The sequence below is a fragment of the Canis lupus genome, chromosome 21, assembly GCF_048164855.1.
Source record: "Canis lupus baileyi chromosome 21, mCanLup2.hap1, whole genome shotgun sequence".
Lineage (NCBI taxonomy): Eukaryota > Metazoa > Chordata > Mammalia > Carnivora > Canidae > Canis > Canis lupus.
In genome coordinates, this window is record NC_132858.1 from 40,958,993 (window position 1) to 40,971,655 (window position 12,663).

At 47.6% G+C, this 12,663-nt stretch overlaps 1 protein-coding gene across 3 annotated transcripts in view; it reads left to right on the forward strand.

Moving 5' to 3' along the window:
• LHFPL3 (LHFPL tetraspan subfamily member 3) overlaps window positions 1–12,663 on the forward strand; it is a 559,454-nt gene that overhangs the window by 491,033 nt on the left and 55,758 nt on the right. The window contains exon 3 of one of the 3 annotated variants that reach the window (XM_072791489.1): window positions 7,800–7,847. The exons of 1 other annotated variant lie outside the window; for it this stretch is intronic. In XM_072791489.1, coding sequence (XP_072647590.1) covers window positions 7,800–7,816 — 17 coding nt within the window. In that variant the 3' untranslated portion in view covers window positions 7,817–7,847. The remainder of the gene's footprint in view (window positions 1–7,799; window positions 7,848–12,663) is intronic. One more of the 3 variants, XM_072791490.1, reaches the window with a different exon arrangement.

Here is a 12,663-nt window from a genome sequence, read left to right on the forward strand (position 1 = left end):
TAGTCTGTTCATCTCCGAAGGAAGGAACCTGACCTGACTCCATCTTGGATCACGCTTAGCTCTCACATTTGAATGTCCATAAACCACCATCCTGATTTCCTGGTGGTCCACATTTGCAAGACAGCAGAGCTAGAGGCAGGGCCATCTGGTATACCCTACAGCTAATTGGATGCCATGTTGTTAAACCTACAGCTTTGACTTCTTTAGCGCCATTTTATCAGTTGGACCAGCCACCTCTGCAGTTAGGAAGAGTGCAGCTTTTCAGTGAGTTTATCCTCATCACCAAACTATAAATTCTGATAATAATGTAGTCACTAGATTTTACTGAACATTCGCCTTATATCATTCAGTCCTCATAATAACCCCATGAAATAAGCATTATCCCCAATCTAATGCAGGAAACTGAACCTCAGAAAAGTTAATTTGCCTAAGGACTCAGCTGAAGCATACCAGACTTCAACTCCAAAGCACATGCAGGAATTGAGCCTCACTCAATGCCACACTAGAGCATCATACTTACTTATTTTGCTATACTCCACAATAATACATATATTTCCACAATAATACATCAAGGAATTGGGCAGATATTACTCGATGCTCAATAAGTCATCCTTGAATGCATAAATGTTTAATGCTCTGCTAACTTGCCTTCAGCATTTACCCATGCTGCTTTGGAGAGGTAATATAACCAGAGGCATACCCACTCTACTTAGAGTTTGTGCAGAGTTTCCCATGAGACACAGGTTGAGATCCTGTGATCACAACCTAACCCATGTGATGATTAATTTTATGAATCAACTTGAATGGGCTAAGGCATGCCCAGGTAGCTAGGAAGACATTTTTTCTGGGTGTATCTGTGAGCCTATTTCCAGAATAGAATAGACTGAGTAAAAAAGACCATCCACAGCAATGCAAGTGGGTGTTCTACTGAGTGTCTGAATAGACAAAAAGTCAAAGGGTGAATTTGCTCTCTCACTTGAGGCAGGGTGTCCACCTCTTCTTACCCCTCACATGTGCCATCAGCACTCCTATTTCTCGAACTTTCCAACTCAGACTGAGTCTTATACCATCAACTCCCCTTGTTCTCAGACATTTGAACTGGGGCCAAATTATACCACTGGCTTTCCTGGTTCTCCAGGAAAATATATTTCCAATATGTCCTATTGGCTCAGCTTCTCTAGAGAATTCTAACATAAGTTATATAGGACTTAGGTATTTAAAGTACATAAAGGGAGCAGCCCAGGTGGCTCAGCGATTTAGTGCCGCCTTCAGCCCAGGATGTGATCCTGGAGACCCGGGATTGAGTCCCGTGTCAGGCTCCCTGCATGGAACCTGCTTCTCCCTCTGTCAGTGTCTTTGCCTCTCTCTCTCTCTCTCTCTCTCTCTCTCTCTGGTCTCTCATGAATAAATAAATAAAATCTTTAAAAAAAATAAAAATAGGGATCCCTGGGTGGCGCAGCAGTTTAGCGCCTGCCTTTGGCCCAGGGCGCGATCCTGGAGACCCGGGATCGAATCCCACGTCGGGCTCCCGGTGCATGGAGCCTGCTTCTCCCTCTGCCTATGTCTCTGCCTCTCTCTCTCTCTCTCTGTGACTATCATAAATAAATAAAAATTTTAAATAAATAAATAAATAAATAAAAATAAAGTACATAAAGGGTCCTAGCTGGTCTGCACAGTTTAGCCATTTGGGGGAGCAGCAGTTCCCAACTAGAGGGCTGGGGTGGAGAAAACTCCACTTGAGCTTTTTCAAATTAAAAGTTCCACCTGTAGCACCTTCCACCGCCAAAAAAAAAATCCTAGTCTTACCTGGATAGGGGAGAAAATGTCTAGTATGACACAGGTTTCCAGATGCTTCTGATAGGTCTATCCATGCATGTCCACCACCCCAACCTCACACACACACACACACACACACACACACACACACACAAACTCCATTTAGTAAAAGTCAGTTCTGTCTTTTCATTTAAATAAAGGCTGATCTTCTTAGAATCTAAATTAAATGATGAGGCTTTGTGTGACTTGAACATAAAGACACCCAGACTTCCAACTGTATTGTTTATTAAATAACTCTCAACATTTTACAGACGGGTTTTGACTGAAGTTGTCTTACATATTTATGTTTCATTGTATCTTTTTCAGAATCTGACTTCTAGAGCCTCGTACGCATCTTGCATTCAAATTTTATTAATGCATAATAAATGTTTTTAGCGCACCACTGTGCCAAAGAACAATGATGAAAATATTCTGTGTCAGCTCTATCCAGTAAGTACCCCAGACACACGTGGCTTTTGAGCCCTTAAAATGTGGCTGAAGAGACTGAGGAACTAGATTTTTAATTGAATTTCATTTTAATTAAATTTCAATAGTCACGTGTGTCTAGTGGCTACCGTATTGGAATGTGTGAGTATGAAGAAACAGCCTTTCTTTTTTTTTTAACCACAATTATGCAGAACTGAGACCCATCCTATTTTTTTTAAGTTGCTTTCCATAAAATCCAAGATAAAAACAATAACAACTGTAAGAGCCAGGAAGAAATTCTAGCATGCTTACATTCACCGCTGGGAAATGAATTCTTAATGAAGTGAATTCTGACCCAGGAGTAGATGAAAGCAGGTAGGCCTGAAGAGACATTCCCAAGGGGAGGTCCCTGGCAAATTCTTAGTCGTCTGTGAGACATGGAGCAGAGAGAGCCTGTCAAGGAGAGAGTAAGTCCCCCTCAGAGGAAAATCTAAATGTGTTTTTAGCCACCTGTCACCCCAGAGGGAGGACAGGATGGCAATGTTAAATTGGCAAGATTGTAAAACACAGAACTTAACTACCATACACGGCCAGCTGAGGTGTTTAAAGTGCATTTTAACTGGTGGAACTTCATTCCTGAAATCCAGACAGTGGCTGATGGCCAGTGGACGTCAGACTGCAGACCTCTAGCTCCTTCTTTCTACAAAACTAGCATTTCCAGTAAAAAAAAAATACTGTTCTGCCAAGGCAGGATTGGGCTGGATTTTCATCTAAAGCAAAGATTAAGAAAATCCCAGACAGGACGCCTGGGTGGCTCAGCAGTTGAGTGCTTGCCTTTGGCCCAGGGTGTGATCCTGGGGTCACGGGATAGAGTCCTACATCAGGCTCCCTGCAGGGAGCCTGCTTCTCCCTCTGCCTGTGCCTCTGCCTCTCTCTCTCTCTCTATGTCTCTCATAAATAAATAAATAAAATCTTAAAAAAGAAAAGAAAGAAAGAAAGAAAGAAAGAAAGAAAGAAAGAAAGAAGGAAAGAAAGAAAGAAAGAAAAGAAAGAAAATCACAGAGGACCCAGGATTCCAGAGAGAGATCAGGTGACAAGGTAATAGGACACACAGGCCCCATTGCAAAATTGTGAACTAAATAAATAAATATCGTTTTAATCCATTCTGTACAAAAGGTAGCTATCCCAGGAGCAAAGGTGGATAGGAACAAACTGGAAAGGAGTTCGTTAATGGGTCCAGAGAAGAGAACAAGAGATGAGTTCTGAGCTAGAACAGTGTTTCTCAAGTTGAATTTCAGGGACATATTCTTGCGAGGAGGTGGGGGTCACAGGGGTTAGGAAGGATGTTTAAGTTTGATGCTTTCATTTTACCAAATGTCCTTTATCAGTGACAGTTCTCAGTTGAAACTCATGTTCAAAGAATGAGATTTTAGCTTTCTTAAGAAAATGTTTCTCAGGGTGCCTGGGTGACTCGGTTGATTAGGTGTCTGCCTTTGATTCAGGTCGTGGTCCCGGGGTTCTGGGATTGAGCCCCATCATGGGCTCCCTGCTTGACGGAGGGAGCTTCTCCCTCTCTCCCCCTGGTCGTGCTCTCTCTCTCTCTTGCTCGCTATCTTTCTCTCTCAAATAAATGAATAAATATTTTTTAAAAATTATTCTCCAGTGCTGGCTAAGGAAGTATACCATAGGTCTTTGAGGATTATTTTCCTTTAAAGGGGTCCATAGTTTATTCAGCTTTGGGGATCAGTGACCTAAAGGCAGACCATATACACCATTTGATTATCTTATTGGGAGAATTAAAGTAGCTTCCTAACTAACTTTGCCCTTAGCTTGTGAAGAGATTAAACCTTTCTAAACTCAGCAGGGCAGGCTGCACATAATGCTCATATTTTACTCCTAATGGATGTCATTGCTTAGAAAATCATGTTCTTCTCTTGCAACTGGGGAGCAGCACGGTGCAGTAGTCTTGGATCATGAGTCAGGGGGTCCACCAATAACCCTGACTCTCCAGCAGGCTGGGACACTTGTCCTCTCGGGGCCTCATATCCTTATCTATAAAACAAAGCAGCAGACGGGGTCATTAATTACCAAGGTCATATCCAGCCTAGATTTCTGATTCCAACAATAAATTACAGTGCCATCTTGCATTTCTCCTCTGAAAGGCCTCTCAACTAAAAATCATTTTCACTAGGACTCTGTTTCATATCTGTTCTTTTCATTGCTACCCTCTGCCACTGAACACTAAAGGCCCAGGAGGCGATGCATTTGAAGGAAAATCAGTCAACACTCAGCGTTCCACCTATTATCTGCTACCACCTGGGAAGTGGGAAATTAAACTATCGAACCCGGACTCCCAGGGCTTAGTGCAAATCACCCAGATATAAAAGAAATACTCACTCAGAGGGACATTTGGGGTTTTTATAAAGTTTCTAATGAACGAGACAGCTGTTCACTCAAGTGTGAGTAAATCAAGGGGAAGCATAAAGGCTATGTCGCTTCTGTGTTTTGAGTATTATAGAAAAAATTATTTAATGAGTAGACTCTCAGGCTGTTAGTTGATCTACTGCTGTAAGAGTGACTGATGTATTTGGTGAGCCTTCTAAACAGTCAGCAGTGTCCAGTAGGAGCAGGGATGGTACAAGACGTGTCTGTAGCAGAGAAGAGCTGTTGCACACACATGTCCATGACCCACTTTTCAGGAGGGGTAATGCGATTCCTTTTCTTTGCGAAGTCCTCTCCCTGTCGATGGAAGTGTGTCCCATGGCTTAGGCCTTGATTGGAACATGATACCTGTGGTCCAGGGGATAACTCTCAGGGGTCAGAGGGACCCAGAAGAAGTTTGCCTTGAGACCTGAGTGTGTAGCTAAAGCAGAGCTTAGAACATCTGAATGCTCCAAAAATGACGCTGGCATCAGCCGTTCAGTCAGTGATAGAACCCATTCTTTTGGCCTTCTTCCTATGTGGGCTACCCACTAAAGCTTAGCCTGATGCCTGGGTCTGTCTGCTCTTCCTTGGTGAGGATGGGACCTTGCAGCCCAGAGTAGTGCTTAGAAGCTACTGCCATTGGACCGTACTAAAAAGCTCACACTACAGGACGCTGGTGCCACAGCCAGCTTCACTCCATCCAGGGCTCCAGCCTTCCAGATATGGCCCTGTGGCCTGATGGGCTCCCTGATCCTCCTGAAAACATGACATTGCTTGTCCCATCAACCAGAAAACATAACTGCCTCTATCTCTTCTGCTAAAATAATGACCTTCCAGACAGCATAGAATGAAAGCCTTCCAGTGCAAAAGAATGACTTGTTTGAAATGATTCCCTTTGAGATCATCTTGTGTTTCCCATCCCAGTTATAATTTGGCTAATTGCTTAATAATTCTGTTTAAATGTCTCCATTTCTGCAAACATCAATTCATTAGGTCTACTTTTCCTGGTTGGAAACCTCTTTGCTTCTCTAAATATCCTCTGCCCCTTTCTCCCATTTGCACTTTTGCCCAAGCAACATTCTGATGACATAAATTGCATCCCTTCAAAAAGATATTGGACAAATCAAGGTGTCTCTCTGTGTTCTAGAGCCCAGGACCTGTAATCTGTGTCCCTGAAACCAGTACCTGTGATTGGGAAAGATCTCAGACTGTGTCTTTAAAAAGCCAGCTTCCCTCCCAAATGAAGATGAAGCTGCAATCCCTGGCAGCCCTAACCCACTCCTGCCATGGGGGGCATGCTGTGCTTGACAGGGTGAGAGGCTGCCTGACACAGGACAGCCCAGACCCAGCCCTTACAAGCCTGCAGCCCAACTGGCAGTTGGACAGTTCAACTCCGGGGTACCTTTGCACGTAAGAATATTATCCAGGTTGGGGCACCTGGGCGGCTCAGTTGGTTGAGGGTCTGTCTTTGGCTCAGGTCATGATCCCAGGGTCCTGGGATCCAGCCCCATGTCAAGCTCTCTGTTTGGCGGGGAGCCTGCTTCTCCCTCTCCTTCTGCTCCTGCTTGTGCTCTCTCTCTGCATCAAGTGAATAAATAAAATCTTTAAATATATATATATATATTACCCAGGTTAAAACTCTGCTTAAAGCAGGGGCCTTCTCAGAACACACCCATCCATGGTTGGGCGCCACCAATATACATGTGTGCGCGCGCACACACGCACACACACACACACACACCCTGCACGTAGCTGGAAGCTGAACACCATGGTGGCATCTGTGCTTTAGGGAGTAAGTGTCCTCCTTCAGGGGCAGCCTGTGACTCCTACTTTCTGGCAAAGGTCGATTAGGGGAAACAGATGCTGGCCTGTTCCTTGCCATTTGTTCCTTCTGTACTCTACCAGCTGAAGACTTCCAACGTTACTTTTAATGTTTCCTTGGAAAGATTTAGCATCCACTCACCCAACTGTAGGAACCAAGTTGCTTCATCTAGATACTCACGTTCCAAAGAGAGCCAACACAGTCCCCCCGCGTCTTTGCAAGAGTGGGAAAACTTAGAGTAACAAAGGAGAAACCTGAAGCCTCCATCTGGGAAACTTTCTCAGGCCAGTGATGAATAAGAAGTGCCATAGGTAGCAACCAAAAGAAGGAAGCAGGAAGAGCACCAGAGTCCCATTCTTGCCCCCATGACCACAGTATCCTGCCAAGGGAGCTGGGAGCCGATGGAATGGCTCTAGGAAGGAACAGAGGAATGAGGTCTGTCCTCCTACATGACTTGGTGTAAACCACTTGGTACTCATGACCCTCCCGCCCCTGTGCTGGTGCCTTTAAGCAATTCACTGGATGGAGGCCAGTTAGAAAACACAAGACACCATCAGGGCAAAGGTAATCCCTGATGATGTAAACATAGCCTTGAATTGTCCAAAATGAACCAGGCCTCGGGGTTCTAATTGATCTGTGTGAATGTGATTGATTTTTATTTATCTTTCTTTAAAAGCTACTCTGAATTGCTTTGGAATTTGAAATTATGTCCTCAAAGAATTATTGCAACACATGAAATTATTGCCCAACCTGTACACTTCTCACTTTGTCTATTTCTCCTGAATGCTTGCTTTGATTTGTTTCTATTGTTTTTTCTTACTGAGCATCTCAAAATCTCTGAGTCCTTGGCCTTCCATAAACGTTTGACTGGCTAATCTGGGTGGTATTGCCTGAGGAAGCCAAGGGTAAAACTAGTGGTAACAGTGACATCTGAGACTTAGATGATGCTTAGTGGTGGGTAGGACTGGTCCAGGTATTTCACGTGTATTAATTCATGCCATCCTCACCACCGCCTTACGAGGTAAGTGCCCCTCTGTTAGACCCATTTTACAGATGAGGAGGCTGAGGTGTGGAAAGATAAGATACTTGCCAGGGTCACACAACCAGCGAGCGGCAGAAGCGAGGTATGAAACCACAGTCTGGCTCCCAGACCTGTGCCTTTCATCACGGCGGATCACCACGCGTGTCTTTGTGCACACCGTGACTGGGATGGCCAGGAATGACACTGCTGTTTTTGACCTTTAACAAACAAGTGCAAACTCTTAATGTAATTTACCTTTAACCATTCTGTTTTTCCCTCCCAAACTCTCAGACGATGGAAATGCTTAAAGCAAACCAAGGTAGTGTGAGAGCACGCCATGTAAGTGTGAGCATGGCTCCTTGTGGGTCCGGCTGTGTTTTGTGCGCTTCTGCCTACCGTTCCCGCATGTTCTCTCCGCTGCTCGCCTCTGACTCCCGCTTTCGCCGCTTGGCGCTTGGGCCGCATGCACGGTCGCTTTTAAGCCCTAGATCGCGTGTCTTGTTCCTGGTTTTACATTCGTGCTTCTCTCTCCCACAATCGCCGGCCCCAGTTAGAGCCAGAGCCCTTGCAGCTGTGAGCCTGGCACCTGCCCAGGAAGGAGCTGGGGGCTCCTGGGGAATGCGCTTGGTTACTGTTCTCTGACAATGAGCCCTGACTGTTGGCTCTCAGGATGGAGGCATGTGGCCTCATTCTCGCAGGGACGCACTCCTTCCCAGTGTGGAAACGGGTCTGTGGGCTTCTCCACACTGGTCGTGGCCACCAATAGCACACCTGTGCTGTGCCGTGTTCTTCTGGGGCCACCCCCCTTAAACAGCTCGTTGTCCTGTGAGCCTCTTTAGGAGTCAAAGCTATGAAAATAAATGCCACTGTGCCATGTGGCTGAAATGAGCCATGGAGAGAAGTGGTAATCTTCTCGTTTACTTAGGATTCCTCTCTGTACATACGTATACAGTGGAGACACATACTTCTATGAAATGTGTAATCCTGAAGGAGAAAGGATATGGTTTTTAAGTCAAATAATGGGCCCTTCATCGTTCACATACACACACAGTCACTTTTGGTGTTCCTTGACTCCACATAAACTGTATTTCCACTTTGAGTGATTCTAATATGTGATCAACCAGACTTCCAGAATTAATAAATTGGGGAGGAGGAATTTATAATATGAACCTGTCTGGGGCACCTGGGTGGCTCCGTGGTTAAGTGTCTGCCTTCGGCTCAGGGCATGATCCTGGAGACCTGGGATCGAGTCCCACATCAGGCTTCCTGCAGGGAGCCTGCTTCTCCCTCGGCCTGTGTCTCTGCCTCTCTCTGTGTGTGTCTCTCATGAATAAATACATAAAATCTTTATTTAAAAAAATGACCCTGGCTTACTGTACAGCCTTCTCCACCTGCCGACAACTTCAGGGTTGAATCAGTCTTTGTCCTCAGTCTCACTGAAATCTCAAGTGTGTGTTCAGGGGGGATTAGAAGGACATTTTCCAAGTTGGCTGTCAGAGGTGATAAGAACTTGAAATTGAAGGGGCTCTCATGAGATGTGTGTGCTCAGTGTTGAGACCCCAACCTACCATTTCGAGCTGACGGGTCCTTGGGTCCTTCACTCCAAACCCCTTAACTCACAGAAGATGACTGGGAGGGAAAGTAACTTACCCAGGACGGGACAGAGGCCCGACTGAAACTCGACCCTCCTGTTGGCATCGTAGATCTTCTCAGTGTGTATTATCCCAGCTTGTTTCTCTCTGGGAGAGGCCCCCCCACACACAGCCAGGAGAGCTTTTGTATTTAGAAGTGAAGGAGAGTGAAGGAACCAACATCCCAAGAAAACACTGGGGTCCCAGTCCTGGCTGTGCCATAAACATCTGGGTGAGCTTGGCAGAGCTACTGGGCCTCTCTGGACCTCGGGCTCCTCGCCTGTAACACGAGTATAAGAGGAGCTGATTACAGCAAGTATGTGACGCTAACTTTGCTCGTGAACCTCCAGTTGCTTTCACGCGGGGTCCTCCCCGCCGTATTCATTTCGCACTGCAGAATTATGGAAAAACTTCTAGTCGGGCTGTACAAACTGGACCAAGAGCCCCGGGAGTCTGTTAGGAACTGAAGGTGGACACGGGCAGGAGGGAGAAGGTGTAGGTGAGAAGCAAGTAGCCTTCCCTCCTCACGCGGGCCCCTGAAACCGAGGTGGGCACGGCGAACTCCACACTTGCTCATGTCCGATTTCTGCACTTTGGGGCTCTGTGGCTCATGTCTTCTTTTCTCCGTCACAAGACACCAGGCTCAGTATGTGAACAAGGTTACATTTTCTCTTTTCAGTATATTGCTTCCTGGGTTGACAGGGCCGGGGAAGTCTCTGAGGCAATCCAAGAATAATTTAAAACCCAACAGGGAGGGATCCCTGGGTGGCACAGTGGTTTGGCGCCTGCCTTTGGCCCAGGGCATGATCCTGGAGACCCGGGATCGAATCCCACGTCGGGCTCCCGGTGCATGGAGCCTGCTTCTCCCTCTGCCTGTGTCTCTGCCTCTCTCTCCCTCTCTCTGTGTGACTATCATAAATAAATAAATAATTTATTTAAAAAAATTTTTTAAATTTTAAAAAAATAAAAAAAATAAAACCCAACAGGGACACCCGGGTGGCTCAGTGGTTCAGCATCTGCCTTTGGCTCAGGATGTGATCCCAGGGTCCTGGGATCGAGTCCCACATCAGGCTCCCCACAGGGAACCTGCTTCTCCCTCTGCCTATGTCTCTGCCTCTCTCTCTGTGCCTCTCATGAATGAATGGTTTCTAAGGTGCTATTAATTTTCTACTTTTTAAACACAATTATTTGTTATTATTTTTTGTACCTTATATGTGTTATTTTTTAAAAAGCCATAAGCAGAAGGCACCTGGGTGGCTCAGTGGTTGAGTGTCTGCCTTTGGCTCAGGTCGTGATCCTGGGGTCCTGGGATGGAGTCCTGCATCGGGCTCCCGCCAGGGAGCCTGCTTCTCCCTCTGCCGATGTCTCTGCCTCTCTCTGGGTGTCTCTCATGAATAAATAAATAAAATCTTAAAAAAAAAAAAAAACACAAGCAGAAAATTTACCCACTCTTTAAACCAACTATAACAATTTCATGAGCCAGGGGACAAATCAGTACCCTTATCTACAGATGGGGATACTCAGCTCTGTTACAGAGAAGTTCATCATTTTGCCTAAGATCCTGGAGCTAGTAAGGGGCAGACAGGATTGGAATCCAAATCTGTCTGATGTCATCATGGACACTTACCCACCATCACATCTTGGACACTCGATATTAAAGACCAGAGCTAGTCAAGAAAAAAATAAAACTAAATAATGTTTTTAAATTACAGAAATGCAGATATTAAACTCGCAATGTCATTTTCACAGGGCTTTCCTTTTCCATGGTAAATCTGTGACACTTTTATGATGAATCTTATTTTTGGAGCAGAGAATCGTTACTCGATTTAACAATCTGGCCCACACTGGTTTCCGTATATCAAGTTTAGCTCAATGTGCATCTTTTTTCAAAGTAGCCCGTCTGGTCTGCAGCCATTTCCTTGGAGCTTCCCCTGATTCAGAGTTGAGTGGAAAGAGCAGGCCAGGATATAGCAGGGAGGGAAACATCACGGAGGGGGATACTTGCCTCCTACTTCCTACCTTCTAATGCCTCCGGACAAAACATAGCCCTGCAAAAAAGCTGTGACCTCAGAAAGTATCACTGGGATAGAATTTCAGCTCCGAGATTTTGGTGGAGCTGGGACTTTAGAGGGCAAATCTGGCTGGAAAGGTTGTGCCAGAGGACTCTGTTTTTCCCCCCTAAAGATTTTATTTATTCATGAGACACACAGAGAGAGGCAGAGACACAGGCAGAGGGAGAAGCAGGCTTTCTGAGGGGAGCCCCAAGCGGGACTCGAACCCAGGACCCTGGGATGAGGCCCTGAGCCGAGGCCAGGCTCAAGCACTGAGCCACCCAGGCACCCCTGTGCCAGAGGACTCTGGCATTTGCGCGGTACCACGAAGTAGATTGAAAAATGTCGATCCACCAGGTCCATTGCGGGGAGCAGCTGTTGGAAATTATGCTGAGGGCCTGCAGACCCCTTCCTGGCAAGCACATCCTCGCCCAGCAGTCCCATCCCTTCTCCAGTGACAACCATCAGCGCAGTTTGAAGAGGAAAATGGCCTTGTTGCGCAGCCCCGCGAGGCCCGTGGTCACACTGAGGCTGCGGGACAGGCAGGCAAGGGCGTGAGCCCCACCCCCCCCACCCCCCACCCCGTTACTCTCCCCTTTGCGGGGCGCACGGGGCCCGGGAGGCGCCGTCGGGGCTTCGGAAGATAATCGTGGTCCTGCTGGGCCCTCTGGTGGCCGTGTCGGTAACTGCAGGTGCCGGCGGGGCGCGGCGGCGGCGGCCTGAGACCCTGCATAGATGCGGACTAGGGGCAGCGTCTGTGACCCCTGAAGCGGCAGCCTGGAGGGCTGGTGGCCTGTCGTGTGCGCAGTCCGGCTGGCAGCCAATGTGATGAGATCCCAGCTCTCCTCTGTGCTGCGGATATTCCAGTTCAGTTCTGGGACCTTCTGGAAGTGCCGGACGATCCTTCACATCTTGCCCTAGGACGACCCGTAACCCCCTTTTTACCTAAACCGGCCTGAATCCCTGAGTCTGAGGAGCCAGCCACCAGAAGCCTGAGCCACGCACTCGCCCCCCCCGCCCCCCGTGTGCTCCCCGAGGGCCTTTCTGCGTGGACCAGCTTGGCTTGGGGGCCAGCAGGCCCGCGGCCCCCAGCGGACAGACAGGCCCTCCAGCCCCTCCGCCTCCCGCGCGCCATCCTCAGGGCCTCCTGAGAACAGCAAGTGGGTTACCTCTGACGACACAAAGCGAAATTGTTTCCATCGTCCTAACCCCGCGGCGTTCTCCAGGTGGGGCCCCCCCGACCAGCAGCCGTCGCCATCACCCAGGGACTCAGAAGAAAGGCAGGCTCTGGGTCCCCCCCCCAGGCCCGCTGCACCCAAAATTCTGGCGATGGGGCCCGCCCGTCTCCAGGTGATCCTGAGGCCCCCTCAGCCTTGAGAGCCGCCTCAGGCACGGACGCAGGCCAACACGCCCCGGACCGCGCCCCTCGGCTTATTGAAAACGTACATTCCGACCCCTCCCCACAGACCTGCA